Source organism: Vulpes lagopus, chromosome 24, assembly GCF_018345385.1.
Source record: "Vulpes lagopus strain Blue_001 chromosome 24, ASM1834538v1, whole genome shotgun sequence".
Taxonomy (NCBI): domain Eukaryota; kingdom Metazoa; phylum Chordata; class Mammalia; order Carnivora; family Canidae; genus Vulpes; species Vulpes lagopus.
Genome location: NC_054847.1, coordinates 58,468,061 through 58,495,985, shown reverse-complemented (window position 1 = coordinate 58,495,985; position 27,925 = coordinate 58,468,061). Strand labels below are relative to the sequence as shown.

Genomic DNA, 27,925 nt, shown 5'->3' with positions numbered 1-27,925 from the left:
CTTCTCTGTCCCGTCCCCCCCCCAGGTCCCAGGGGTCTTCTCTGTCTCGTCCCCCCCCCAGGTCCCAGGGGTCTTCTCTGTCCCGCCCCCTCCCCCAGGTCCCAGGGGTCTTCTCTGTCTCGTCCCCCCCCCAGGTCCCAGGGGTCTTCTCTGTCTCGTCCCCCCCCCAGGTCCCAGGGGTCTTCTCTGTCCCGCCCCCTCCCCCAGGTCCCAGGGGTCTTCTCTGTCTCGTCCCCCCCCAGGTCCCAGGGGTCTTCTCTGTCTCGTCCCTCCCCAGGTCCCAGGGGTCTTCTCTGTCCCGCCCCCTCCCCCAGGTCCCAGGGGTCTTCTCTGTCCCGCCCCCTCCCCCAGGTCCCAGGGGTCTTCTCTGTCCCGCCCCCTCCCCCAGGTCCCAGGGGTCTTCTCTGTCTCGTCCCCCCCCCAGGTCCCAGGGGTCTTCTCTGTCCCGCCCCCTCCCCCAGGTCCCAGGGGTCTTCTCTGTCTCGTCCCCCCCCCAGGTCCCAGGGGTCTTCTCTGTCCCGCCCCCTCCCCCAGGTCCCAGGGGTCTTCTCTGTCTCGTCCCCCCCCCAGGTCCCAGGGGTCTTCTCTGTCTCGTCCCCCCCCCAGGTCCCAGGGGTCTTCTCTGTCCCGCCCCCTCCCCCAGGTCCCAGGGGTCTTCTCTGTCCCGCCCCCTCCCCCAGGTCACGGTGGCGCCGCGGTGAAGCTGGGTCGCTCCGAGGGGCCTGACTGGGGCTGAGAATCAGGCGGCACAGCCGGGACCCCCGTGAGCGCGGCGACACCTCAGGAAACCGACCCCGCGGGGCCCGGGGGCCACCAGCCGCACCGCCCGGGCGCACACGGGAGCCCCGGCTCGGTGTCCCGCCCTCCCGGCGCCGGGCACGCGCGCGTCGGCGGACACGCGCACGTCGGCGGACACACGCTGACGTCGACGCGCACGCACCGACCGGCTCGCGTCCCCGCCGGGAAGGGCTGCCGCGCGGGAGGCTCGGGTCGGCTGAGGTGCGGGCGGACGGAGCGGGGAGCAGGGGTGAGGGAGGGAGGGGCTGGCGTCTGCGGGGCGTCCTCGTGGCCCCGTTCTCCTTCCAGGGGGGGAGCTTGACCGGGGCCTGGGGTCCCGGGGCGGGCCGAGGTCTGCAGGGGTCCAGGCCCCCCCCGCAGTGGGACCGCGCGGCACGGATGGGGCGACCCCGGGGTCTCCGCGCCGGGGCTGGGTGTGCAGGGCGCCCCCTCGGCCCCGTCCGTCCTCCAGGGCTGGGGCTTCCTGCAGTTCTGGGTCGGGGGCGAGGTCTGCCGCGGGGCGCGGGGCGCGGGGCGCGGGCGGCTGTGACGTGCAGCCCTCGCCCCGCCGTGGGCCGGGTGGCCGGTGCGCGCAGTTCTCGCAGGTGTCCCCGGAGCCGCCCGAGATGTCGTACATGCTCCCGCACCTGCACAACGGCTGGCAGGTGGATCAGGCCATCCTTTCGGAGGAGGACCGCGTGGTAGTCATCCGCTTTGGGCACGACTGGGACCCCACGTGTATGAAGATGGACGAGGTGCTGTACAGCATCGCGGAGAAGGTAACACGGCCCCGCCGGGCATCGGCCCGAAAGCTGGGGTCTTTAGTTTGCCGCGCTTGCTGGGTGGCTGCAGGGTTGGAGTTGGGGACCGCGTACGGGTCCTCCTCTTCCTCCAGGCTGCAGAGGCGCAGCAGGGTCCAAGGGCCCGACCCCATGCGTGGAGGCTCCAGGCCTCAGGGGCTAGGGAGCAGCAGGGTCAGGGCGCCTGGCCCTGTGCCCCGAGGCTACGGTCCTTTGGTGGGAGCAGGTTTTGAAGGGGTTCATGGTGCCACCTGCATGGAGCTGGGAACAGCACACCTAGGGACTTGGTGGAACGCCATTGTGGCCGGGTAGCCGCCCAGGATTGCCAGTTTTTGGTGCTTTGCTCCCTGTGTGTGGGAGGCAGTCGTGCCTGTCAGGAGAAGGAAAGCCTGTTCTCCGACCCGTCTCTGTACCCTAATTGCACTCCCAGCTCAGACGTGCTCTGGGAGACTTGCCTGGTGGGACCCAGTCTGGGTCACCATGCCGGCACCCCGGCTCGTTGGAGGCTCTGTTGGCAGTTCCAGAACCAGCGGCACCTGGTGCTCTCCTGTGGGCTCTGTGGGCTCATTTCAGGAGAACTTTCATTTGGATGTGTCATTGTAGCAAAGGACAAGCGCAAACCCATGAGGGTGTTGTTCGTAGATTACTTACTGATACTCCGTAAATAAGGAGAGGTCGTTTTATGGGAGAGGAACGGTAATGGAAACATTAAAGCCATGATTTCTTTCTGAGGAAGAAGGGCTTAAGATAGCTCAGTAGGTGGTAACAGGTGTTAGGGACAGATGTGTTTAGGAAAGGCGAGGTCTCGGGGGTCAGAGCAGGACCCCACATTGAGGTTAGTTCACTGACAACTATTTGACCTTCCACTGCTACTTTTTCTGATCTCCTGTGTGGCGGGACAAGCAAAGCGAGGCCGGGTGGTAGCATCGGGAACCGTGGAACTGTGGAGGCCGTCTTTCCGGTCAGTCACGTGAGGATCGCTTGGAAGACTTGCTCAGGTGCATCTCCGAGGTTCTCGTTCTGCAGGTCTGGGGTGAGGTCCACACGCAGCTCTGCCCAAAAGCTGCCCTGGGAATTCTGAAGTGGCTTCCAAAAACCACTTGGCAGAGTTTGGGATCAGAGTGAGGGTGCTGGGAGACTGCCGTTCCCTTCCTCTTCTTGGGGAGCCTGGGGAGGTGCCTGGGGAGCTCGGGAGAGCTGCGGCGTCCTGCCACTGGGGATCCTCCTGGTTGGGGCCACAAATCGTCAGTGGAGCGGTGCCAGTTTGTCGCGTCAAGAGCAGACACTGCTGTGGTCAATGAAGAACCACCTCCAAGCTCTTTCCTGAGAAACACCATTGCTGCTCTCTTGACATTGAAATAACGTAGGGTGTGTGTTCTGAATTGTGCAGGGCATGTGGGGGCATTAACACCAGGTGGTGACCAGCTCCTGCTGCCCTCGGTGCAGGGTCAGGATGGTTAGAGACGGGAGGCTCATTTGGCTCTTCATACCCGGGCAAAACCCAGCAAGACGCTCTTCTTTAGGAGACAGATTTTGTGTTAACCTGAGCTCTTAGGGACTTTCAGCAAGTTGTTTGTTCTTTTCCCTTCCCTGTGTGTCAGCTGTAGGCTGGACTGGGGGATCACTGAGGAACGCACTCTGGGATCGAGCCTACTGATAAGAACAGTTTAGTTGGGCTCATTTTGAGTATTTGTTTTTGTTTTATCTTTAAGGTACTTTTTCTTTTGTCCAAAAATTTGGATTTCAAAAAAAAAAATTTAGATTTCTGTTTTAATAAACTTAATATTATATAGTACAGTTATTAGAAATGCAAACTTGAAACTCATCACAAGATAATTGTTTTATTTTCTTCTTAGTGTAAAGGCAAAACATGAGTTTAAAATTCTGGAAGTCCTTCTTGAGCTCAACAGGAATTTTTGAAATTTAAAGTTTTAGTATAAAGAACAACTTAACTATCTAAAAATCTCCCTCTGCAGAAATGGCAGATAGTGGGGGATCTTCCTCATCTTGTCTCGAGCCCTGTTTGGATACCCCAGCTGTTTTAAAGTGAGTAAAAGTTCCACCGTTTAGGCTGGACTTGATTAGATTGTTTCTCCTGGAATGTGGTGTGTTGACTTGATGCTCTGATGGTGCCAACCTCTCGGCCACCACCTCATGCTGTATTAGTTTTGAGCTGCCCTGAAAACATGGGAGGTAAGCTTAATGATTTTACAGATGTCTGGAGCTTGGTAGAGTGGTAATAACAAAGTTTCCTGTTTAAAACCTGATTTTATGCACAGCCTTAGGGAGAGGCTGTGTACCTCTGAGCTGTCTTACCATTTTGCAGGAACAGTTTGTCACAGCTCGCTGTTAACTTAAACCCCACAATGGGGAAGAATAAATGGGACATTTAATTTTTGCATGTTAAAAAAAACCCCATGCAAATAGAGTTTAAGATATGCAAAACCTCGGTGACATCATTGATTCAGGATCATACATTCAAGAAAATTGTATATGAGACAAATAGACATGGAACTTTTCGGAAATGATTTTAAGGGATCATTCTTAAGTGTTGCATAAAGTAAATTGAATCTTCCTGGAGGTGACGTGCAGTCAAATGAGGTATCTCATAAGCGCCAGGAACTTGTGTATGTTTGCTATGGCTTTGTGTTTCTGGGTGCAGTGACCTTGGAGCTAGCAGCAGGCTATGAGGGGCAGCATGGAGTGCTGGTGTCTGCTACGTGCTCCCCATGTGATCCTACGTAACTTGTCTCTGTGCCTCACTTTACTGTCTGCAAGAAAGGGGTAGTAGTGCCTAACCCATTGATAGTCCTGAGGATAGAATTAGCATAACAGGCTTCTGGACCACTTCCTGTCACATGGCAGGTAACATAGGCAGGAGTCATTAGCCACTGTTATCAGTGACCTTGTCATTCACGTCACAGAAGTTGCTAATCAGGCAGACAGCTTGGGAAAATAAAGTCATCGCGCAGTATTTTTGAGGCTTCGATGTGAATTACCTAAAAATGGAATCTTCAGAACTAAAATACACTGTGCCAATTGACAGTCCAGAACATGCTCCCCAGCTTCCTGGGTGGGTTCTTAGCTGGAGGAGCTCTGTGGGAAAGGTTGGACCGGTGGCCTTGTGCTGCCTTAGTGATTTGCGTGAGTCCTGTCAACTTGGAAACAGATTTAGTGGCATATGATGAAGGACGGCTGCACAGCTTGGTCAGTGACTTGTTGAAGGAAAAGGAGGTGTGCTTATAAAACGTGTAGGTGGGCAGCCCGGGTGGCTCAGTGGTTTAGCGCCACCTTCAGCCCAGGGCATGATCTTGGAGACCTGGAATTGAGTCCTACGTTGGGCTCCCTGCATGGAGCCTGCTTCTCCCTCTGCCTGTGTCTCTGCCTCTCTCTCTCTCTCTCTCTGAATAAATAAATAAATCTTTAAAAAAAAAAAAAAAAGATGACTCCCATGGGTAGAGAGGCAAAGAACCTAAAAAAAGAGATCCTAGTGGTTAAGTAAGCTTCAGAGATGCACACGTTGAAGTAGCATGCTGCCGTTTCTCATACATCAGAGGGAAGGAATTTACTGCAGTGGCACCAAGAGGGTTAATACTGACACAACTGTAGACTGACACACTTCTGGAAGCAATTGGGCATCACATGAAAGGCCTTAGAACTCAGTAGCCCAGCTCTCTAAAGAGGACTCTTCTCCACGGGACATTTGCTGTGATTTCTCAGCAGAGCTGGAAGCAGTGAAAGGGTCGGTGATAGGACAGCAGCGTGACGACCAAAATCTCTAGATCATGAGCAGGTAACCCCCGTGTGGCCTTCACATCCCTGAGGCAGGTACACCAGGTCACTTGTTCACGCTGCGAAATGGACAGTTGGGATTTGAATTGGGAATGTCTGCTTCACCCGATAGTGTATTATTTGGCTGCTAAAAAATTATTTTAGAAATCATGTAGAAAGATGATTTTCTAAATACTGTGGGCATTTGCTAATGATGTCAGCTGGAGAAAGGAGGGCAAACATGACTTCCTCACACGTGAGTGTGTGGGTCTGAGGAAAGGGAAGGACTTTTCACTACAAGACACTCCTATTGATTTTATTTGATTGTTGTATATTTTTAAGTTCTGTAACTTGTTTAAAAAATACTGGGCTGGAGCACCTGGCTGGCTCAGTCAGTGGAGCGGGCGCTCTTGATCTTGGGGCCTTGATCAAGATCACGCATTGGGGTTAGAGTTTACTTAAAAATACGGGGCTGAACACATGGCAGTGGTTTTTCCATTCTGTTTCTCTATTTTCAAAGTGAATCTTTTTTAAATAGAGAAAATAGAGTAGACCCCTAGTTTCATTTCAGTTTTATAAAAAATACACAGGATTGTAGTGGATCACAGATTCCCTACCAGGTGTGACACGGGTGAAATAGATGAGACTGTTGTGGAAGGGCTTGAGATGAGAAGCCATGTAGTCCGTGTTAGGAGAAGCTTTGGCAGACGGAGGCTGTTCAGAGGAAGGACACTGTCGGGTGGCCCAGAGTTGGAGGAAGGCCCCAGAGCCACGGGACGGCCATCACCTGGCCACGCTCCTGATGGCCACCCCTCCCTTTGCGAGGACTTGAGCTGCAGGAGCTTGAGAGCTTCCCAGGAAGGCACCAGACCATGCCTGAAGGCTGGTCTGCTTGAACTCCAAACTCAGGATAACATCAGTAAGCTCACACTGTCCAGAAACACATTTTTAGTGACATTATGTTTCTTGCCTTTCGAAATACAAGTTTGTTGTTAAGATTCATTCAGTAAACATATTTACTGGTGCTGTGTGTGAGTCCGGTACAGCAAACTCACGGTGCCCAGCCTCAAATTTGCCTGCAGAACCATGATGTGATTCATATGGATGGGAAGGAAACAAGTAGTGGGTGTCACTTGGTGGTTTATTGTACTTTTTTTTTTTTTTTTTTTTTTTGAGAGAAAGAGAGAGCATGTCAGTGAGTGGTGGGAGGAGCAGGAGGGGGGCAGAGGGATACCCCAGCAGAGACTTGATCCCATGACCCTGGGACAACCTGAGATCACAACCTGCGCTGAAACCAAGAGTTGGACACTCCACCTGACTGCGCCACCCAGGCGCCCCTGTTTATTTTACTCTGAATAAACTACAGTTTTCTTACTCATCATTGGAGGCTAAAGGAAAGAGGTCCCACTCTTAAAGTTTCACTAAAAAACCAATATTTAGGGGCTCCTGGGTGCCTCAGTCAGTGGTGCGTCAGGGCATGATCCTGGAGTCCTAGGATCGAGTCCCGCATTGGGCTTCCTGCTGGGACCCTGCTTCTCCCTCTGCCTGTGTCTCTGCCTCTCTCGGTCTCTCTCTTGAATAAATAAATAAAATCTTTTTAAAAATCTTTTATTTTAAACCATAGTATCTTTGTTTTATACGTAGAAAGCAATAAAAGAAAGTGTCTCTGCTTAGTGAAATTCCAGTGTAGGCAGGGTAAGAACTGGCAGGGTCACTTTGCCAGGACCGCTCCGCAGAGGAGAGTGCTGCTATCTGGGGGCGGCTGTGGAGTGAAATAACACTTTGCACGGAGGCTCTTTGGGCCTATATGCTGCTCAGCTGCCTTCTCCTGTTTCACCAGGAAAAGAGGGAATTGGGGGTGGCCAGGGGAGGCCCTGCCTCTGCACCGTCCCTCAGTGACGTCCTCTCTTCATGGTCCCCTCCTAGTGGGGCCAGTCCCTCTTTAGTGCCTTGTGCTGGTCGCACCTCAGCCCTGCGCTGTCTGGCACAGTCACTGGTGGATGACCTTCCAGTAGCCAGAGTCATGGATGCACGTGGACTTTCACCTGCCTTGACCACCTCCCTCCCTGGACAGGTCCCCGGTCTCGGTTTGTGAGTGCAGCTCCTTGGCCACCCCTTACCTGCCTTTGGCTCTGCAGTGGCTATGGCCCAGCCCCTGTTGGATGTAGGCAGTGGTGCCCAGAGTACAGCCACACCAGCACACCAGCATGCCTTGTAAGACCGTCTCTACAGGTGCTCCTTCGTTTCCTCAAGTTTCCAAGCCCTCCTTACTTGTAAGCAGCTTCATCGCCTGAACTGTGGCCTAGAAGGTCCCCAGGCTCACGTTCCACCTCTAACCCCCTTCCCGGGCACTGCCTCTGCCCCTGCCTTGTCCTCTCATGCACACACGGCTCTCCCGGCTGGCACACTCCCCACCCGCCCAGGCCTCCTGTCCCCTTTGGGCACGCCAGTTTGTTCAAGGCTCAGGTAGGGGATCCATCCAGAGTTTGGCCTTCGGAGCCAGACACGGTGAGTCTCAGCTTTGCCACTTGCTTCCCTTGCAGCTTAGAGGCGTTTTGTCTTTCTGAGCCTTGATTTCATTATGCACAAAACGGGAGTAATGTCCCAATTTGGAAGAACTATAAGTCATGGGTGAGAAGAGCCTTGCACAAAGTAGCGCTCAGTCTACAGTGAGGTAGGAGCATGTTCATGTTTGGGGGAAGTGAACCTAACGTGACGGTTTGCTTCTGCTGCCGGACCATCTGTGTATCTGAACAGTGACTGTCACACAGGCTTAACCTCTGTGGTACAGTTTGTCTTATTTTAAATAAAACCAGAATACAATTTACTAGCTAATCATGAAAATAAAGGAGGTGCTCACTGTTGGCACAGGAATCCAGGGTTTTGGGAATGTGTTCACAGAGATTGGATCAGCCATATAAAGGCTTTCTGGACGGTGGGGCACGTGGGGGCATCAGCATCCACACAGGAGCCAACGCGTGAGGTTCTGAGGCTTCTGACGGGAGCTGGGGGGCAAACACAGCACTCATCAAATGTGAACTTTCCTTGGTGAGGGTGGCTTAGGTTTCTATGTTAAATACTTTTAATGTTCCTGAAAGCAGAGAGTAGGGTAAGCCCACCCCTCAACCCACCGCGCAGGTCCAGCAGTGACTGATACTTGTCAGTCTTGTGTCACCTGAGCCCTGACATCATTATACTGCAGTCTTTAAAGCAGGTCCCAGGGATCCCTGGGTGGCGCAGCGGTTTGGCGCCTGCCTTTGGCCCAGGGCGCGATCCTGGAGACCCGGGATCGAGTCCCACGTCAGGCTCCTGGTGCATGGAGCCTGCTTCTCCCTCTGCCTATGTCTCTGCCTCTCTCTCTCTCTCTCTCTGTATGACTATCATAAATAAATAATAAAAAATAAATAAATAAATAAATAAAGCAGGTCCCAGATACCATGTTACTTCATCTGCAAATTATATTCAGAATTTTAGAATCACTGTTGTACACGTTTCTTGTGGCTGCAGTAACAAAGCCCCACAAGTGGGCAGAGAAAACAACAGAAGTCTATTATCTCACGTTCTGGGGGCCAGGGGCCCCACACCAAGGTGTCCACAGGGCCATGCTGCCTCTGAAATCCTGTAGGGACAGTGCCTTGGCACATCCTCCATGTTTGGGTCCTCTGTGTCTTTCCTGCTCCCCACAGGTCATCCGTGGCTGGTTCTCTAAAGGCCACCATCCGAATGGCCAGTCTTCTCACTGGTGGTGGCTGCAAGGAGCCTCTTCCCAGTAGGACCATATTCTGAGTTTTGGGCTTAGGGCTCCGCTATGTCTCTTCCCGTGGGTGGCGCAGCTCAATCTGTAACCTATGGGTGGCGTGAGCTTCCTGGAAGGCCTTAAAATGGAGTTTATAGAGACCCTTAAATGCCACCTTCTTGTGGTACAGGTTCTGTTATAGGAATTTATCTTTGGAAATAATGAAATACGTACACAAATTTAAGGGTAAGAATGTTCACAGGTGAATGATTGGTATTAATGAAAAATCTGAATTATTTTCATGAAAAATCAGAAAATAATGGAAGAATGACAAAATAATGACATAACCATTTGATGAAGCATTATATAGCCATAAAAATTCTGTTTGGGGGGCAGCCCTCTCGGATCCCATCCCTTTTTGGGAGCTTTGTACTATTGATCAATAAGCTTTGCTTTGGGGATCCCTGGGTGGCGCAGCGGTTTAGCGCCTGCCTTTGGCCCAGGGCGCGATCCTGGAGACCCGGGATCGAATCCCACATCGGGCTCCCGGTGCATGGAGCCTGCTTCTCCATCTGCCTATGTCTCTGCCTCTCTCTCTCTCTCTCTCTCTCTGTGACTATCATAAATAAATAAAAATTAAAAAAAAAAAAAGAAAAAAAACTTTGCTTTGGTGCTCACAAGAAAAAAGTTTGGGGAAAGTATGTAGTTTATACAAGAGCATGTTTGTAATTAAAGCAGGATATAAAGTATGTGGTGTGATCACATTTTATTAAAACAGTATAAACATTTACATATGTGAGCATATATATACACCAGGAAAAGTGGGAAAGAACTTACTAAACGTATATTTATAGCAATTAATTAGTGAAAAAAGTTAAAGGACATGTGTTCTGTGCAGTATTATTTGGGGTACTAGCGTATTAGTATCTGCAAGTGCTTGAACCTAAATGGGGGAATCGTAGGGCTGAATTCTAAGGGCAGTTATTGATTGTGTGCAGTGAAGTATTTGGAAAAGTTCATACAGATTATTACCAGGTCAACATGAATAATGTAGCTGTGGACATTTTCTGCAGGATTCCCATAACCTGCTATCCTGGAAATGTTAGACCACGTATAGACAGCGCAGTGTCAGGACCATGAACCAGCTGGGTTGTCTTCCTGCATGTTAGCTCTACTGGGAAAAAAGGCTGGGGAATTGATTTGAAAATTATCCTCTTATACACAGAGTCTTGTTTGTTTTTAAATGTGCTTTTACAAAATAAAAAATTGACATTTTATAGGGTTTTTTTCAATCTCTTTTAGGTTAAAAATTTTGCAGTTATTTATCTTGTGGATATTACAGAAGTGCCTGACTTCAACAAAATGTATGAGTTGTACGATCCGTGTACTGTCATGTTTTTCTTCAGGTATGTTCTCTTAAAATTATCGTTTCACTTAAATATTGTTGATCTGAAGCTTGATGTAATCACGATATCTTTACATTTGATGGTACTTACATAATAAAGTTGAGCAACATCATGAGTCAAAAAAGTTGTGTTGTGGAGATTTTAATCGGAAAGAAATCACCATTTGACATTGTTTTTATTTGTCAAAGTTTCTGGGTTTGGTTTTGTTGTTGTTGCTGTTGTTGTTTTAGATTTTATTTATTTATTCATGGGAGACAGAGAGGCAGAGACACAGGCAGAGGGAGAAGCAGGCTCCATGCAGGGAGCCCTATGCGGAACTTGATCCCAGGACTTCAGGATCATGCCCTGAGCTAAAGGCAGATGCTCAACCACTGAGCCACCCAGGAGTCCCAGTTTCTATTTATTGTTACTACATAAGTTGACAAATAGTGACATTAAGCATTAGATGTAAAGGGAAAGTAGAGCTCCCCAACTGGTGAGGACGGTATAGGGTGTGTCTCAGCCTGTACTCATGTGACAAGTTAGCACAACTGTAGCAGCTGAAAACAGCACAGGTAGTAGGAGCCCAGCATTGTGGGTCAGAGTTGGGGCTCTGCGGCTCCCCTCCCACAGTCTCAGGAGGCCAGTCATGCGCTGGGCCCTTAGCCGGCCATCAATTGGGGAAGAAGCCACTGCTCGTGGGGTTGTGGCCGTGTCCACTTCCTGTGGCTGTGGGTGTGAAGCCGCTGTGTCCTTGCTGGCTGCATGCTGGGGCCCCCTGCTCCTGAGCTCCTTCCATCTCGGGGTTTGCACTGTCTCTGCGCTTCCCTGTTCTGCTTCTGCTATGCCGCCGATTATCTCACCCAGATAATCCAGGATCATCCCCTTATTTTAAAGTCAGTGGATCTGTAACCTTCGGGGTCACCTGCCCGACCCTATGTGTCTGTAATGTTGCTGAGCATTGGCATCTCATCACATCACCATCCCAGGGATGAGGGCAGGAACTTCTCAGGGTTGAGTGTAGGGTTTTGTCTGCCATAGTGTGCGCTCCGGGTCCATAGATGCACATCCTTCCCCTAAGCAAAATCAGTAAGGCTGAGGCCTCTTGGGCTCCTGGACACCCATACTGCGTGGCCTCGGATCCCCAGCACCCAGTAGGGCAACAGAGGAAGCAGCTCTGATTTCTCAGGGGTCCTGGGACAGTTCAGCCGGGGCTTCCCAGCCTCTTCTAGGAAAGGCATGTGCCATGGGGCGGCTTCCCACCTTGCTTCAGCCGTAGCCCCTGGAGTTGTCACCTGCACTGTCCGTCCCTGCAGCTCAAGTCCCTGCCCCGGGCATCTGCAAAGACTGGTGGGGCACACCGTTCTTCATTGGGACTGAGCATTCCGGCCACAGAGCTTCCCAGGGCTTCCGCAGAAAGTCATTCCTGGATCCGGTATCTGCTGAGGGGCATTTGTGGGTCTTACACCCGTGTTCCTCGCTTTGCTGTCTGCAGTGGGGAGAAACCAGGCAACCCCTGCAGGACTTGGCTTGATAGTTCCTTCGTTGACCATCCAAGTGCATCCTTGTGACTTCTGCTTCTCCAGAACCACAGGACAGGGTCACTGATGTCCAGCCACCAAGTATTGAGGCCCTTCCTCTATCCCAGCCTCGTGTTCCTTGCTGCCCTCGGCGCCCACGCTCTTCAGATCGTGTTTCTACCGACAGCTCTTCACGGCAGCCTAGGCCTTTTCTCGTGCTGCTCAAAACTCTCCCCAGGCCATCAGGTGCGACTCATGAGGCTGTCTTGGGTCCAGCCTCCTGCTGCCTGTGGCAGCCGAACCAGAGCACTGCCTCTCAGAAGAGAATACAGACCCTCCTTCTGCTCTTCCTGTGACCCAGAATTCTAAGATGAGGCACATCAGTACTGCTATTGATTTTTTTCACCAAATGCATATATTGAGTCCTGCCAGGTTTTGTGGTCTCCACCAGGACATCAAGTCAGATACAGCAGGGTTCCTGCCATCACTGAGCTTCATGGGTTGGCCACAGCTGAGTAGACTAGCAAAAGGACACAGAAGGGCCAGAGGATAGGTATTTATAGAGACACAAGTACTAAGTAAGTTTAGAAAGAGCACATGCATTCCTAGGGGCTAGTGTGGGCATGAACAGTCAGGTGTTTGGTGTCCCGTAGGGACGCAGAATGGCTGGCACACTGGTGGGAAGAAGGAGCAGGGCCCCGCCCCCAGATCCCTGGGCCCGAGTGCGGGTGCGCAGTGTTACCCTGCAAGTGAGTGTTCGCAGTAGAGAAGCATCAAATTTGCCTTTTTGGATGCTCACTCTGGTTGAAAGGCGTCCAAAGCAGAGACTGCAGGACAGAGCGCTTCATTCTTGTTCAAGTCAAAAGTTAAATTAGTGAAAACAAATTAATGTTCAGCAGACCTGGGGAAAACAGTGCACCAAGGACAGAAAAGATTGCTCTCTTTGTCAAGTGCACATACAAGATCATTTTTTAAAGTATCCTTTTAAAAAACAAATTCGTAAAATATCGTCTACTTCCCTGATCGTAGGAATGCAAAATATACTAATTTCACAATTAGGGCTTTTTAAAAATTCTGAGGCCACTGGGGCCTTTAGTAAAGTATGCGCCCAGAGCTCCCAAGAGTGCCATGAAAATCTCATGTGTTGTGTTTCCGAAGTAAATCCCCACTCCCCCACCCCTCTGCCCCAGAAAATGCTGTTACTGTCCAAGTGACTAGAACTGTGCCCTCTGACCTTTCAGCTCCCCAGAGGACATGGGTCCTGAGGGAGTCACAGAGTATACAGAAGGAGCTTGCACCAAGCATGGCTGTGTTAAGATAGTGTTTACATTATTTCCATCTTCTAAATCATGGTGGATTCTCTTGACTGTGTTCTTGTCTTCACTGATGTTTAACAAGAGCCTGAGATGGTAGGAAATGGCATTTTTTTTATTGAACTGTTTTTAGAAGGATTTTTGTGAGCACTGACCCCTCCCCCCCATGTCCTCTTTGCAGGAACAAGCATATCATGATTGACCTGGGTACTGGTAACAACAACAAGATCAACTGGGCCATGGAAGACAAACAGGAAATGATAGACATCATTGAGACTGTGTACCGGGGCGCCCGGAAAGGCCGCGGCCTGGTTGTGTCTCCAAAGGACTACTCCACAAAATACAGATACTGAGCTCAGCCCAGTCTCCGTGCACAGAAGTGGTGCAGAATTGTTTTCACGTGGAAATATTTGAAACTATTTAAAGCCTTAGAGAAAGCGTTTGGAAGTGAATTCAAAGCTCAAGGACTTGGAGGGTCTTTGTAGTAAGGGTTGCATGGCATCAACTCTTTGCCTGTCTGGCCGTTGTATTTTTATATTAGCAAATATTTGTAAATACCTAGCTGCCACGAATAAAGTACACAGTGATGGAAAGTCATAATTGCTTATTTCTTATGAACCTTGCCGTACAGATGACTGGTTTGGGCAGTTGGAGACTAATCGTCATCTTTAGCACTGGAGTAGAATTCACCATGTTTTACCCATGTGGCAGTAGGAATCCATGTGAGTTCTGAGTTCTCCAGGGCTGCCACAACAAAGTGGCACAGACTGGGTGACAATGGAAATGAGTTGCCTTGCCAATCTGAAGGCCAGAGCCTCGGGTCCAGGTGTGGTCAGGTCAGGGCTGGTTCCTCGCGGCTGTGATGGATCTGTTCCCTGCCCCTCTCCTAGATTCTGCTAATTTCTGCCAATCTTTGGCATCCTGTGGCTTGAATCTTTGCCCCTTCACAACCTTCACATGGCCTTCTCGCTGCATGTGTGTCTGTGTCCAAATTTCCTCTTCTAAGGACACTGGTCACTGGAGAAGACCACCCCACAGGAGCATGACCTTATCTTAACTGATTACATCTGTGATGACCCATCTCCAAATAAGAGCGTGTTGTAAAAAAGGGGGGGGAGGTGCATGTTGTCCTGGGGATCCAAACTCCTGACATGGGAATTTACTGGGGGTGCAATGCAACACACAACACAATCCAAAGGTTGAGTTCAGAAAGAATATACACTTGGGGGAAAAAATGTCTTTTATTCTTCTTGCTATAAAAACAGTGCAATAAAATAATGATTCTTGGAGGGTTTTTTCTTTTAAGATTATTTGACAGAATGAGCACAAGCAGGGGGAAGGGCAGAGGGAGACAGAGAAGCAGAGTCCCCACTAAGCAGGGGGCCTGATGCGGGACTGGATCCCAGGACCCCAGGATCATGACCTGGGCCAAAGGCAGATGCTGAACCAACTGAGCCAGCCAGGTGCCCCAGAGTTTTCCTCTTAAATATAGAGTAAGAGTTGTTTCTATTCCTCCTGAGCTCGTATCTACTGTCCTCAAGCAGTCTGTATTTTCTGTAGCAACCACAGCTCCTGGTACATGCAGTTTTTTGTTTCTCCTACCCCAGCAGCATGTGGGTAGGTGGTTGGTTGGGATCTTCCCAGGCACATCTTGTGCACACAGACTGAAAGTGTGGAGCGTGGGGCCCGTCTGCTTTCAAGGCCGGGCTCTGCCAATTACTGTGGCAAGTGGCCTCCTGGAACTCCATTCTCTCCGAGGGGGATGGGGGGCGAAGTTGGTAGTCTCTGTTTGTCCCATGTGTGTCAGAATAGTGCCTGGTGGGCCTTTCTTGGTGTGAAAACACTCACTGCCATGGCCAGATTGACTGTGGTTGAGACACAAGTACAAACCAGCAAATACAAATGAGGTGTGCTTGAAGTGGATTTCAAACTCAAATGCAAATCCTCAGCTTTATTGGTCCAGCCTTAATTTTCCCATTTACAAAATAGGGAGTGTAATGCCACATCAAATGAGAGGCTAATGGAAAAATCATCATGACCCCAAGTGCCCGGCATATAATAGACATTCAATATTCTACTCCTGACATTTCTCCAAAGTAGGACAAACAGCCAAGGATCACATGAAAGGAAATGCGGATCAAAACCTGCAGATGCCATTTCACACTCACTGAGACAGGTATGAATAGATTCCAAGATCAGATGAGTACAAGTGTTGTCAAGGATGTGGAGAAATTGGAACCCTCATACTGCTGGTGGAGAGATGGAATGGGCAACCCTTTGGAAGATGGTTTGACAGTTCCTCAAAAAATAAAATAGGGGGACTCCTGGGTGGCTCATCAGTTGAGCGTCTCTCTTTGGCTCGGGGCGTGATCCCAGAGTCCCGGGATCGAGTCCCACAATGGGCTTCCTGCAATGGGGCCTGCTTCTCTCTCTATGTCTGCCCCTTTCTGTGTGTCTCTTGTGAATAAATAAATAAAATCTTAAAATAAAATAGGCAATTACCCTTTGACCCAGAAATATCAGTACTAAGTATATACCTAAGATAACTAAACATGTATGTCCACACAAACTTGGATGGAACTTTAGTGGCAGCATTATTCATAATAGCCAAAATGAGGAAACCACCCGTACGTCCATCAACTGCAGAATGGATAAACAAAATGTGGTCCATCCATACAATGGGATATTATTTGTTCATAAGGAATGAAGTACTGATGTAGGCTACAGCCTGGTGAACCTTGAAAACATGGTAAGTGAATGAGGTGAGGCACTACATATCGTATGAGTCCGTTTTTATGAAACGTCTGTAATAACCAAATTCATAGAGACAATAGAGTAGTGATTGCTTAAGATTAGAGGGAGGGGGACAAAGGGAGTGATAGCTAATGGGTATGGGATTTCTTCTTGAGATAATGAAAATGTTCTATGTGGTGATGGTTTTTTTTTTTTTTTTTTTTTTTGTGGTGATGGTTGTACACATCTGTGGATATACCAAAACCCATTGAATTGTGTTGAGTGAATTGTATATAGTATGTGAATTATATCTCTTCTTGATAAAGCTTTATTAGCTGTTAACAGAAAAATAAGCAAAAATATTACACCCCACATTTGTAAACTTATTCTGTAGTTACTGTAAATTTGTTGGGTTTATAAATTATAATAAGTTATTCATTTGACTTTAATAACTATCTTTTCACTGGTACTTTGTAACTCCAATATGGTTTACTTTATAATGGTTTGGTCTCTTCCAGGTTCATATCTTATTATTATGTATCTACTGTCTACTTCATCCAGAACTAAGTGATTGACAAGCCATTTTTGCAAATTCTTCCAACCACCTGCTAGGTAGATAGTTTGCAGAGAAGGAAACGAAAGCTTAGTTTACCCAGAGTTATACCTCACAGCAGAGGACATAAATTCAAACCTAGATCTGCAGGGCTACCAACCTTGCCCCATTGCTGCACTGTGTTGCTTTATTGCTTTATTCAAATTGAAATTTACTAGTACAGAAAGTATACCACTGAACGATTTCTGTTTCCTGTCCTCCCCAGGGTGGTCTTTGTGCAAAGTCCAGAATTAGTCATGGCAGCTGACATAGAAGCAACAACTAGCCGAAGGTACGGAATATATTCAGGGATGCAGTAAATAATCAAGTACCCTAAGGAAACGGACAGAGATACGCAAGAGTGCTATTGCAGCATTATTTGGAAACAATATTAATCAAACGGGAAACAATTCAAAGGATTATTACACAGCTGTTAGTGACTGACATACAGCTACATACATCAACATAGATGAATTTCAAACTACTGAATGGAGAAGCTAGGTGCAGAAGGATACTATGGCATGATGTCATTTATTTACAGTTTTCAGACATTCAAAACAAAGATCTGAAGCATTAAAAACAACCAGCAACCTTGTGTGTTTGCAGTAGATTGTTGTTCTGTGTGGGCCCCTAGGGTAGACTGCCTTTTCCTTACTGTTCTGAGCCCATGCAGAGAAGAGATGGGGAGCTCAGGGCACTAACAGAATCAAAACTATGACTATCCTAAATACCACTCACTAATGTTAACAAAAACTGCACCCAGCGTTTGGTTCCTCAGGTTGCTCAGTTAAAATATAGGATACGTTCATGGCCTCATTAGGTTTCTTATCTGAAAGCTGAGGTGCTAGTTGGGAAAGCCTGATGTCTTGAAAAATCAGAATGGGGAACTTTGGGAGGACTCCCTTTATATAGGTGCCATTTTGAGTAGCTTTTTATGCATCATTTTTATTAATGACTTTTAAAATCCATCTGGTTTTAGTACCCTTTGTAGCATTTTTACAGTTATCATCAAAAGCTATACAAAGAACACCAACAGCGTCTTAATGAGATTTATATTGCTTTGTACACTGTAGTGGGGCAACATCCCACTAGTCTTCCCCAGCCTCTGCTAAAGCCCACATCCTCCATCTGGCCTCTGATTTTCTTGTTCAGCAGAGTGGTTAAGCTCTCACATATCTACATGTACAAAAAATTGTTAAAAAATGTTTGAGTAGCTCCTGGGGCCCAGGGCTGAGCAAAATCAATCTGGTTGCTTGCTGCCTCGTGAAGATAGCCAAATGATCATGTAAAAGTGAAATTACAACTGTGACAGTCAATAGGTAGAGTGCTAGACGATCATATAAAAAGTAGATCTGACCCAGATGGAGACTCAGGGAAAGAATCCCTTAGGAAATCATTTTCAAGTTGAGATCAGATATTTAAAAAGTGAACTAGGTGGGTGTAGGGGTAATTGCATTCCAGATGGTGACCAGCAGGAGGCCCATGGTGGTGGAAGAGTGGGGCCTGTTTGAGAACTGGAGCATGTGGTGTGGTTAGGTATGGGGGTGGGGGTGGGGTAACAATGAGAGGCTTTGCCTTGAGAACCAGGTATCAAATTTTAGTTCTGAGAAGATCTGTCTGTCCCCTTGGAGGAGCTAAAAGGGGATTTGGGAAGAGAGTTAAAAGTCTTTGGTGAGAGATCAGGCATGGTGAGAGACCATGGCTGTAAAGAAAGGAAATTAAATGTGAGAATTTAAAACTTCACGCAATTGCATCCAGAACTGCTAATTTGCAAATTTAGCCCTGTATTATTAAACTTGATGTTTTCATAAGTTCCCAAATTTTGTGTTAAATGAGCTTTAAATTACAAGTTTATAAATATAGCATTTGACATTGAATTTCCAACATTTTTACTTAAGTACTCTATGAGTAAACTGCTTGCTACTAAAGTTTCATATTAATCTAGTTTATATTAATAAGTGTTTAAGCACATGTAAATCCATCTATTAATTTTCCCCTATGGGAACATTTTTATTTATTTATTTTTATTAATTATTTTTTATGGTTTTTTCTTATTTATGTATTTATTTATAAAGATTTATTTATTACTTTAGAGAGAGAGAGAACATGAGTGGGAGGGGGGGAGAATCTCAAGCAGATTTAGCACAGAGCCTGACATGGGGCTCCATCTCACACCCCTGAGATCATGACTTGAGCTGAAACCAAGAGTCGAACACTCAACCAACTGTGCCACCCAGGTGGCCCTGATTTCTTCTAATATATATATAACAGGGTACTGGAAAATAGCAATCTTTTGTAAAAATGTTAAGAAGATGTTAAAACAGTTGATATTATAAAATGCCAAATAATCTGTAAAGGTAGGTGTCTGTGGTTTGAGATAGTAAATGTCAGACTATGAAAGGGGATAAGCTTGGAACTTACGTTAGAAAGAAGTATTTTTTCTGACAGTATAAATGTTTTTATTTCATGTTTTATGTTGGTTTCATGCTCAATGTGAGGCTTGAACTCATGCCCCTGAGATCCAAAGTCACATGCTCTACCAACTGAGCCAGCCGGGCACCCCAATGTTTTTATTTTAGTTAATACCTAATAGAAGCAAAAAAAAAAAAAAAACCTAATAGAAGCTTTCTTTTTCCCCCTTTTATTTATTTATTTTTAAAGATTTTATTTATTTATTCATGAGAGACACACAGAGAGAGGCAGAGACACAGGTAGAGGGAGAAGCAGGCTCCATGCAGGAAGCCCAATGTAGGACTCAATCCCAGGACTCCAGGATCACTCCCTGAGCCAAAGGCCAATGCCCAACCACTGAGCCGCCCAGACGTCCCATTTTTCCTCCTTTTAAAAAAGATTTTATTTATTTATTTTGAGAAAGAGTTTGGGGGGGGGGGAGAGAAAGATAATCTCAAATAGATCCCGTGCTGAGTGCAGAGTACAATGTGGGGTAGCATCCTATGACCCTGAGATCTAGACTGGAGTCGAAGTCAAGTGTCGGATGCTTAACTGACTGCACCACTCAGGGGCCTAGAAGCTTTCTTTTCTACTTAATTTCTTAAAAATTCTGGATTTTGAATTGTGATCTATGTTGTTAATGAGGACTCAAGCCTGTTCAGTTTCCTTCAAATATCCACTTCAGTTTCTGCTAAAAGTATAATGGCAGGGGCGCCTGGGTGGCTCAGTTAAGTGCTCAGACCATGATCTCAGGGTCCTGGGACAGAACCCCGTGTTGGGCTCCCTGCTCAGTGGGGAGCCCGCTTCTCCCTCTGCCTGTGTCTCTGCCTCTCTCTGTGTCTCTCATGAATAAATAAATAAAATAAAATTTAAAAAAAGAAAAGATAAATGTGTGCCACCAAGGGAGTATAAAACGACACTTCCTTTCCTTAGATGCCTTTGACTAAATGCACTTGGCCTTCACTTGCACTTCTGGCCATAAGGAAAAATATGCAGAGAATTCATGGTAACAGTGCTCCTTGCAGCAGCATTTAGAGTAGCAAGAAAGTGGGAAGTTGCTTCAATGTCCAAGGGGTAGTTATGGGAAAGTTTAAATTATTACAGCCATATGATAGAATGGTAGCCATAAAAACAAGTGTGAGAAGTGAATGAAATTTTCACATGGAAAAAATGTTTATGGTATGAAAAGAGAACAGGATCTGAGATTATAAACAACATCATCAACCACATATAAAATTGTATGCACAGAAAAATGTGTATAGCGGCTAATTCTAAACTGGAAAATTCTGCGATTTTGACTTTTGTACGAAGAATAGGATTTCTCTGATATGCAGGAATAGTGTTATTTTTTACATTGAGAGCCTATTACCCCTTTTAGGTGATCATAGCTTTATTTTACTCTGGCTCAGAGGGGAGAATTGGACAATTATTTGGTTGTGTTTATATAACCTGCAAACAAGCCGAAGTCTTGTCCTTGTTCTCTCGTTGGTGACCACCTCCACAGAAGCCGAAGCGCGCCTGGAGAAGCTGTTTTCTTGGGTTTGGAGAACATCATTCTTAGAATGTGTTTGAACTAGACAGATGAAAACGAGTCTTCCCAAACACTCTGTGACTGGAAAAGCTGACTTGGAAAGCAGTTATTTGGGGATCCCTGGGTGGCTCAGTGGTTTGACGCCTGCCTTTGGCCCAGGGCATGATCTTGGAGTCCTGGGATCAAGTCCCGCATCAGGCTCCCTGCATGGAGCCTGCTTCTCACTCTGCCTGTGTCTCTACCTCTCTCTCTCTGTCTCTCATGAATAAATAAATAAAATATTTTTTAAAAAAGGGATGCAGTTATTTAAAAAGCAATCTCAGAAGACAATTTATGATGTTTAAAAAAAAAATCAATATAGAACTTAATTCAGGAAAAAAAGAAAGTGACCTAATATAGCTTAGGCTTTCTCCCATGGCTTATAAATACCAGGTGTTTATTGGAAAATTTTACAACTATCTTTGTCAATCACCTTCTGAATTATTTTCTTATTGCATTGTTTGTTCTTATAATCTTTCATTTTATTAAAATGAATTTTTAAATTAATAAAAATCAGAACTCATGAAAATTATTATTTTAAAAGTACAGGTTTGATTTTATCACATTTTCAAGTGCTGGTCTACTGTCTTAAGGTCTGTAAGAAAAAATTTTGAAAAAGGTAATGGTTTCTTTTTTTTTTTTTTTTTTTTTCTTTTAATTTGTATTTACTTATAGTCACAGAGAGAGAGAGGCAGAGACACAGGCAGAGGGAGAAGCAGGCTCCATGCACTGGGAGCCCGATGTGGGACTCGATCCCGGGTCTCCAGGATCGCGCCCTGGGCCAAAGGCAGGCGCCAAACTGCTGCACCACCCAGGGATCCCCATGGTTTCTTCATATACCAATTAATGTATGGTTAAATAAACTGAAATCCAAAGCTTTCGCTAAAAATACAAAATTTCCCCTGTCCATTTATGGACAGGAAAAATTCCATATGTGGAAGAACATAAATACTAAATGCTTTTCTTCTTACCCACATGGAGTCATTGTGCACCCACAGCTGATGGGGATAAACAGCATGCACTCTTGAGACAACAGAACATTACTTCTGCATCTGCATCAATACTGCATCGCTGTGACTCACCCCCCAAGTATCCAGGAGACAACACCGGCTGGCCACAATATGCTGCCTCTCTACTTTGATTAACTGCAGGAAAGAGGCCACCATGTTGGTTAGTGGGGAGGTGACAAAGTGCCAGGTCTACCAACGGAGAACAGTAGTTTCCAACGTTTTGACATAGCTGACTCTCCCTTCTCACAGCAGGGACTCGGGGCTCGGGGGTGTGCAGTGTCCCTGTGTGAACCCTGATGAGTGCAACCAACAAACACAGATTTACCCAAACATCTCAATTTATTGAGGTCCTTCTTTTCATTTAAAAGGCAGTACCACTGATTTAAACAAACTTGGATGTCTGGTCTTCTCTCGGGCTCCACGCACATCAAATGGTGGGGTTTCCATGTCTATTTGATCATTTAACTTGTTGACTAAACTTAAAACAGCAGCTTGATCTGGGTGATGAAGGATCTTGGGCTGCCGTGTTCTGCCCTCAGGCTCTTGTCCCATCCTGGAATCAGCCCTGCAGGGTTGGGGGTGGGGAGGAGGGACAGCCGATTCCTCAGGGCCCGCCAGGAATGTGGCCAGATCGGGTTAAGCTGTCCACCCTTTGCAGTGTTCACAGCTCCTAAGCAGCAGCTCCTACCCAATACCAGACGTAGGGGTTTATAAACCGAAGGCGAACTGGCTCTGATTCAGCAGGACGAGTGTGGATAATTTACCGGCTGACTTAGGGCAACAATCCTAAGACAAAATGGGGAAACAAAGGCACCTCACTGTCCAATCACAATATGCTTACATAATCAGAATATTCTGGAAGTAAAATATGCAGATGTATCCTAATAAAATAAAGTTGTGCATCTCCATATGTCACGTAGACACAAATCCAGTCTGAGAGCTGAAGCCAAGCATGTGTTTGCATCTTCAAGATGAAGTGGGACATGTCACTGGGAAAGAAATGTCTACGTTGCGGGGTCCGAGCAGACCCTCGGGAGCCACGGTGAAATGGGCTGAGCACTTAAGGCACATGCGTCTTCTTTAAGGGATTATAGAAATATATGGTTTCAGATGGAAACTACTAGTTGCCCTCCCCAATCTCTAGTTCATCCTGACTCATGTTTTGATTGAAGACTAACCTGAGGGGTGGCAGTGAAAAGTCCTTTAATAAAAGCCAATTTTTAAATAATAGAGCTTGTCATTTAAAGTGTGCGCTTCCTGAGGAATTATGATAATTGTCCCAGTTAGTCTGTTCAGAAGAGATCATTTGTAAGAGTCCTTTATTGTCCCTGCAGGCTTCCCTCTAGCACAGAGGCAGGGGTCCCCACGGTGAACAGATACGGGATTGCCCTTTTCCAGATTAAAGCAATCAAAATACAGGCGGAAGGCAAACCTTTAGTTTCCCAATGACGCCCTTCCCCCTTGTTCCGAAACAGGATCCTCAACCCCAGCTTGCACCATGAGGTCATTTACATTCTTCTGTAGATCCTCGAGGCGACTTCCCATTTCTTCCAGTGCAACGTTAAGGGGAATTGTACACAAGGTCAGAACACCGGCCCGAAAGTCCCAGGAGACCGACTTCAGGTCACACCTGCTGAGAAAGATGCCTCAGCAATGCAACCTTTAAAATGAGAGAGTCAGGCGGCCTGTATGTACCTTATGGTGCAAAGTAACCATTCCCTACGGTTTTATTTTAAATATTTTATTTATTTATTCATGAGAGATACAGGGAGAGAGAGGCAGAGACACAGAGGGAGACGCAGGCTCCATGCAGGGAGCCCGACGTGGGACTTGATCATGGGATTCCAGGATCATGCCCTGAGCCAAAGGAAGGCACTCAACCGCTGAGCCATCCAGGCGTCCCTCCCTACAGTTTTTGTAGCCTCTTAAACCTTGGAACTGAGAGCTCAGTTCTAAATGCTTGGCTCCCCATGTAGGATTCATCTGTTGTAACCAGATTCTAATGAATGTGTACATATAATGGAAGTTAATTTTGTTTAAAACCAACTTTCTGGGCAGCCCGAGTGGCTCAGCGGTTTAGCGCCGCTTTCAGCCCAGAGCGTGATCCTGGAGACCCGGGTTCAAGTCCCATGACGGGCTCCCTGCATGCAGCCTGCTTCTCCCTCTGCCTGTGCCTCTGCCTGCCCCCTCTCTGTCTCTCATGAATAAATAAATATATATATTTTTAAAAAGCCAACTTTCCTACAGTTTAATTTTTATCATCTTTTAAGAATACTTTTTCCCTATGAAAACCCATCTACAGAATCAAAAGTTGAAGTAAACGGTCCCGTAAGCAAATACTTTGCCTATAATTTCTAAGGAGTGAGTTTAACTGTGTAGAGTAAGCTCTAGTGCACCGAGTCTTAGGTCTTATGGCAGATGTTACCATTATCTGGATTTGCTCAAAGTAGAACAAACATTCTACCCTAATTCTGCTTGAATTCACATTTTTTTTTTAAGATTTTATTTATTTATTCATGAGAGACACAGAGAAGGAGAGAGAGAGAGGCAGAGACCCAGGCAGAGGGAGAAGCAGGCTCCATGCAGGGGGCCCGATGAGCCACCAGGGCTGCCCTGAATTCACATCTTAAAAAAACAGTGAGCTGCTACAGTTGCAAAACAAAACAAAGGGGGATCCCTGGGTGGCGCAGCGGTTGGCGCCTGCCTTTGGCCCAGGGCGCGATCCTGGAGACCCGGGATCGAATCCCACATCAGGCTCCCGGTGCATGGAGCCTGCTTCTCCCTCCGCCTGTGTCTCTGCTTCTCTCTCTCTCTCTCTGTGACTATCATAAATAAATAAAAATTAAAAAATTAAAAAAACAAAACAAAACAAAGGTTGGGAGAGCCAGATGCTGTGTCCTATGTTGAAGACATTCCATGTCTTGTTTGCAAGTTTCTGGTTGCTTCTAGGGTATAAGTGTTCCTCAGCACACTACCCAGATTTATCTAGGGCTGATAAATAGGGCTCCTATGTATTTGTTTAGTGTGATTATTCGTGGAAACGTCCCAGGGGCAGCCTTGTGCCTGTGTCCTTACGTTTATCCCTGTCACACACGGTGCCCTGTCCTGCTGGTCCCACAAGACATAGTTCCCTGTGAGCAGTACTTAGTACATCGGGGTACCAAACGTAGAACCAGGAAATCCTAGGTCACTAGCAGACAAGAAGATATTGCATGATAATTTTAGAGTTCAAAAGCATCATGGCATGTGTTATAAGCTAGAAAAGGATATTTCTGAGGTTTAACGTTGCAATCAGAGCTTGAAAATGTTCTTGAAGTTCCTGAAATAGATTTTCTGCCTGAAAAAAATGAACCATTAGACAACTGAATGTAATATTTACTTTTTTTTAGTCTTTTTTTTTTTTAAGATTTTATTTATTTATTCATAGAGACAGAGAGAGAGAAGCAGAGACACAGGCAGAGGGAGAAGCAGGCATCATACAGAGAGCCTGATGTGGGACTTGATCCAGGGTCTCCAGGATCACGCTCAGGGCTGCAGGCGGTGCTAAACCGCTGTGCCACTGGGGCTGCCCTTTTTTTAGTTTTTTGATGAAATTTAATTTAATTAGATCTATTGCCATCCTTTTGTTTGTTTTTTTCTTTTTAAAATATTTATTCTTGATGTAGGGCACTTGGCAATCATGGAAAAGAACCGTCCTTAATTATTTGTTTATATAGTTAGATTTTTGACAAGATGCCAAAGCTTTTCAATTCAGAGGGTAAGGAAACTCTTTTCAGGAGCATGGGGCATGAGGGAGCTGAACATCACCACCCAGCAGGCCTGACCCTGCCTCACAGCTGCACAAAAACAACTCTGGATGATGTGAGCAGAAAATGTACCAAAGGTCCCGGAGGACATAGGTGATCGTCTCGGTAACTTGGGTCCTGGGTGGGCTGAGCCTGCACCTAGAACACCACCACATAACAGACCCCACACTGGGGGGACCCCGCAGACGGTGTACTGACCCCACACCTTGGGGGACACTGCAGACCCCATACTGACCTCACCCTGGGGGGACCGTGCACACCCTGAACTAACATACAGAAATACCAGGGTCGGTAGTGAGATCAGCCACCTGTGCCTTTTGGTTTATGGCTTGGAACAGAGGCCTGGGGCCCCGGATTCGGTGCTCACAGCGGTCACTGCATCCATCGCAGACCGGAGGGCAGAGGCGGGTGTCCTAGAATCTGCACTGATCTATGGAGATGCCTGGAATCCAGAGCAGTTCCTCAGAGGTCTGGGGTTTTTAACCGTTCTCAGGAGAATGCAGACCCACGAACGTACCACAGGTAACACTCTTCATGGAGACAAGGGAAACAGACTGTGAATGTAGCTTCCTGCTAGAGAAGGGGTGGGTGGGAAGGGCTCACCGTGGGGGCCCCCAGCCGCGCCCACCCCGTCCCGCCCCCAGGCCTTCAGGGGGTGCGGCGCCCGAGGGGGCCGGGGAGGCCCGAGGGGGCCCCACTCACCGTGTCCCGCTGCGCAGCCCCGCCTGGGGCTTTGGGCCCCCGCGTGTCCATGTCCAGTGGCTCCCCTAGTCCAGGTGGGTCCCCTGGTCCGGGTGGTCCTGGTGGTCCCGGTGGGCGGGGGATCCGGGCGGCAGGGCTGCCTCGCGTCCGCCCGTGGGGAGACGCTCCGGCTGCGGCGGGGCGCTGGGGAGCCGGGACGCGGGCAGCAGCTCGCCAGCCTGGTCCCGAGGGAATTCCTGGGCAGGGCGCGGTGCGCGTGGGGGCGGGCGGCCCGGGACGGGGAGGGAGGAGACCGGGCGGGAGGGCTGTGAGGAAGCTCCTCCAGGACCGGGGAGGGAGGGGCGGCTGCGGGCCGCGCAGGGGAGGGCTCCAGGCCTCAGAGACGAGACCTGGTGACACACGGTGTGACCTCGCCTGTGCCCCTGCCTGTGCGCATAGCAGTGGCTGTGAGCCGGGGGTCAGGCAGCCCAGCGACCGTGGCGCCCCCCCCCCCCCTGCCCAGAGCCCCTCCTCTCCCATAGACCTCTGCACCCAGGAGACCTGGGCCCCACGCACCACCACACCGGCAGGGCACCCGCCCTCCCGCCTTCCCTTGGCTTTTGGGTGTGGGGCTGCCTCTCTAGGGGGCCGAGGAGGCCACACTCCGCCCCAGCAGCACCCCGACAGCCGGAGTCCCTCATATCTCTCGGTCTCTGCCATTTCCATGGTCAGCCTGACACTCAGTCCTCGCCCACCGCCACTGGCTCTCACGTCCCTCTTGGTTTTACCAAAAATCTGGAAGGAGCATCTCATGACTCACGTCCCTCTGGGAGCCTTCAGCACTGCCGGCTTTGTGGCACCCCAGGGCCCTGGCTACCTGACTAGACCCTCCACACCAGGGTTCATGTGGCAGGGCTGCGTGTGTCTGGGTCACCCCCATGTCCCAGGGGCCTTGCTGAGTGGCAGGCAGCACCTGGATGCCTGGGCTGTGGGATGTGTGTGTTGAGATGCCCAACATGCCTCACCACCAGGAGAATGCACATCAAACTGCAGGGAGACCCCACCTCACGACCCCAAGGCCAGAATCCCAGACAATGACAGGTGACAGCAAGGCTGTGGCAGATGGATGCGCTCTCCATGGCCCTGCCACCCACATGCAGACTCACAGTCCACAAATGTCAAACGTAGAGTTACTGTGTAACTTCAGTTCCACCTCTAGGTACGTATGAGGGAAATGACCACATGCCTGTGACTCAGATGTTCACTCAGCGTCGTTGACAACAGTTAGACGTGGAGCTGTATGCCTGGCAGGCTCTGTCCGCACGTGGGACTGCATCTCCTGGTGTGAGCCCAGCCCCACATTCGGCACACAGATGACTTAAAAATAAAACATTAAAAAATAAAAGGTGGAAAGAGCACAAAAGTCTGCCACAGACAACGAATGGACCAACAGATGTGGTCAGTCCGCACGGTGGATGGTGTTCAGCCCAAGGAGGAGTCCTTGGGGTCATGCTGCGTGATCGCGGCTGCACGGCAGGACTCCACATGTCTCAAGTGTCCACGGTGGGTGGATCGGTGGAGGCAGGTTGCTGGGCACTGGACGGGCTGAAGGAGGGGCAGCTAGTCTTGAAGGGGCTTCCTCCCCGGGGGCAGAGAGCGTGGAACATCAGATGAGGGCTGCGCTCAGCCCCCCGAATCAATGGCAACGCAGCGGCTGCATATGTGAGGGTGGCCATGTAGGACGTGAACTGTTTCAACAAGCTGAAGTCATGGCTTCCTT

General features: G+C 48.3%; 2 protein-coding genes and 1 non-coding gene across 6 annotated transcripts; 1 reads left to right on the top strand and 2 right to left on the bottom strand.

Moving 5' to 3' along the window:
• Nucleotides 1-913: 913 nt before the first annotated feature.
• On the top strand, nucleotides 914-13,899 carry TXNL4A (thioredoxin like 4A). Of its 3 annotated transcripts, XM_041739933.1 has the most exons (5): nucleotides 1,418-1,556; nucleotides 2,481-2,575; nucleotides 3,554-3,623; nucleotides 10,387-10,490; nucleotides 13,484-13,899. In XM_041739933.1, exons 4-5 carry the CDS (start codon nucleotides 10,447-10,449, stop codon nucleotides 13,653-13,655), a joined length of 216 nt encoding a protein of 71 aa, XP_041595867.1. In that variant the 5' UTR covers nucleotides 1,418-1,556; nucleotides 2,481-2,575; nucleotides 3,554-3,623; nucleotides 10,387-10,446; the 3' UTR covers nucleotides 13,656-13,899. The 3 variants fall into 3 exon arrangements, with proteins under 3 accessions (XP_041595866.1, XP_041595867.1, XP_041595868.1); XM_041739932.1 differs by lacking the exons at nucleotides 2,481-2,575; nucleotides 3,554-3,623 and adding an exon at nucleotides 914-999 and having other exon boundaries at nucleotides 1,374-1,556; XM_041739934.1 differs by lacking the exons at nucleotides 1,418-1,556; nucleotides 2,481-2,575; nucleotides 3,554-3,623 and adding an exon at nucleotides 5,264-5,370.
• Nucleotides 13,900-19,112: 5,213 nt separating this feature from the next.
• On the bottom strand, nucleotides 19,113-19,185 carry TRNAQ-UUG. The gene has a single exon. It is a non-coding gene; the product is annotated as a tRNA-Gln (tRNA).
• A 2,839-nt stretch (nucleotides 19,186-22,024) lies between these two features.
• HSBP1L1 (heat shock factor binding protein 1 like 1) lies at nucleotides 22,025-26,376 on the bottom strand. 2 transcript variants are annotated; one of them, XM_041739746.1, is made up of 4 exons: nucleotides 26,167-26,376; nucleotides 24,929-24,995; nucleotides 23,091-23,211; nucleotides 22,025-22,444 (listed from the first exon to the last, which is right to left on the bottom strand). In XM_041739746.1, the coding sequence occupies exons 1-3, from the start codon at nucleotides 26,215-26,217 to the stop codon at nucleotides 23,093-23,095; spliced, it is 237 nt and encodes a 78-aa protein (XP_041595680.1). In that variant the 5' UTR covers nucleotides 26,218-26,376; the 3' UTR covers nucleotides 22,025-22,444; nucleotides 23,091-23,092. The 2 variants fall into 2 exon arrangements, with proteins under 2 accessions (XP_041595680.1, XP_041595679.1); XM_041739745.1 differs by having other exon boundaries at nucleotides 22,025-23,211.
• Nucleotides 26,377-27,925: the final 1,549 nt, after the last annotated feature.

Bases quoted from the DNA above. Each gene is read 5' to 3' on its own strand.
- TXNL4A (XM_041739932.1), top strand. From the start codon at position 1,404: ATGTCGTACATGCTCCCGCACCTGCACAACGGCTGGCAGGTGGATCAG. The intron at 1,557-10,386 runs GTAACACGGCCC...AATCTCTTTTAG, and splicing joins TGTACAGCATCGCGGAGAAG to GTTAAAAATTTTGCAGTTAT. The intron at 10,491-13,483 runs GTATGTTCTCTT...TCCTCTTTGCAG, and splicing joins ACTGTCATGTTTTTCTTCAG to GAACAAGCATATCATGATTG.
- HSBP1L1 (XM_041739745.1), bottom strand. From the start codon at position 26,217: ATGGACACGCGGGGGCCCAAAGCCCCAGGCGGGGCTGCGCAGCGGGAC. The intron at 24,996-26,166 runs GTGAGTGGGGCC...CATTTTTTTCAG, and splicing joins GGGCTGCGCAGCGGGACACG to GCAGAAAATCTATTTCAGGA. The intron at 23,212-24,928 runs ATATCCTTTTCT...TTAACGTTGCAC, and splicing joins TGCAACGTTAAACCTCAGAA to TGGAAGAAATGGGAAGTCGC.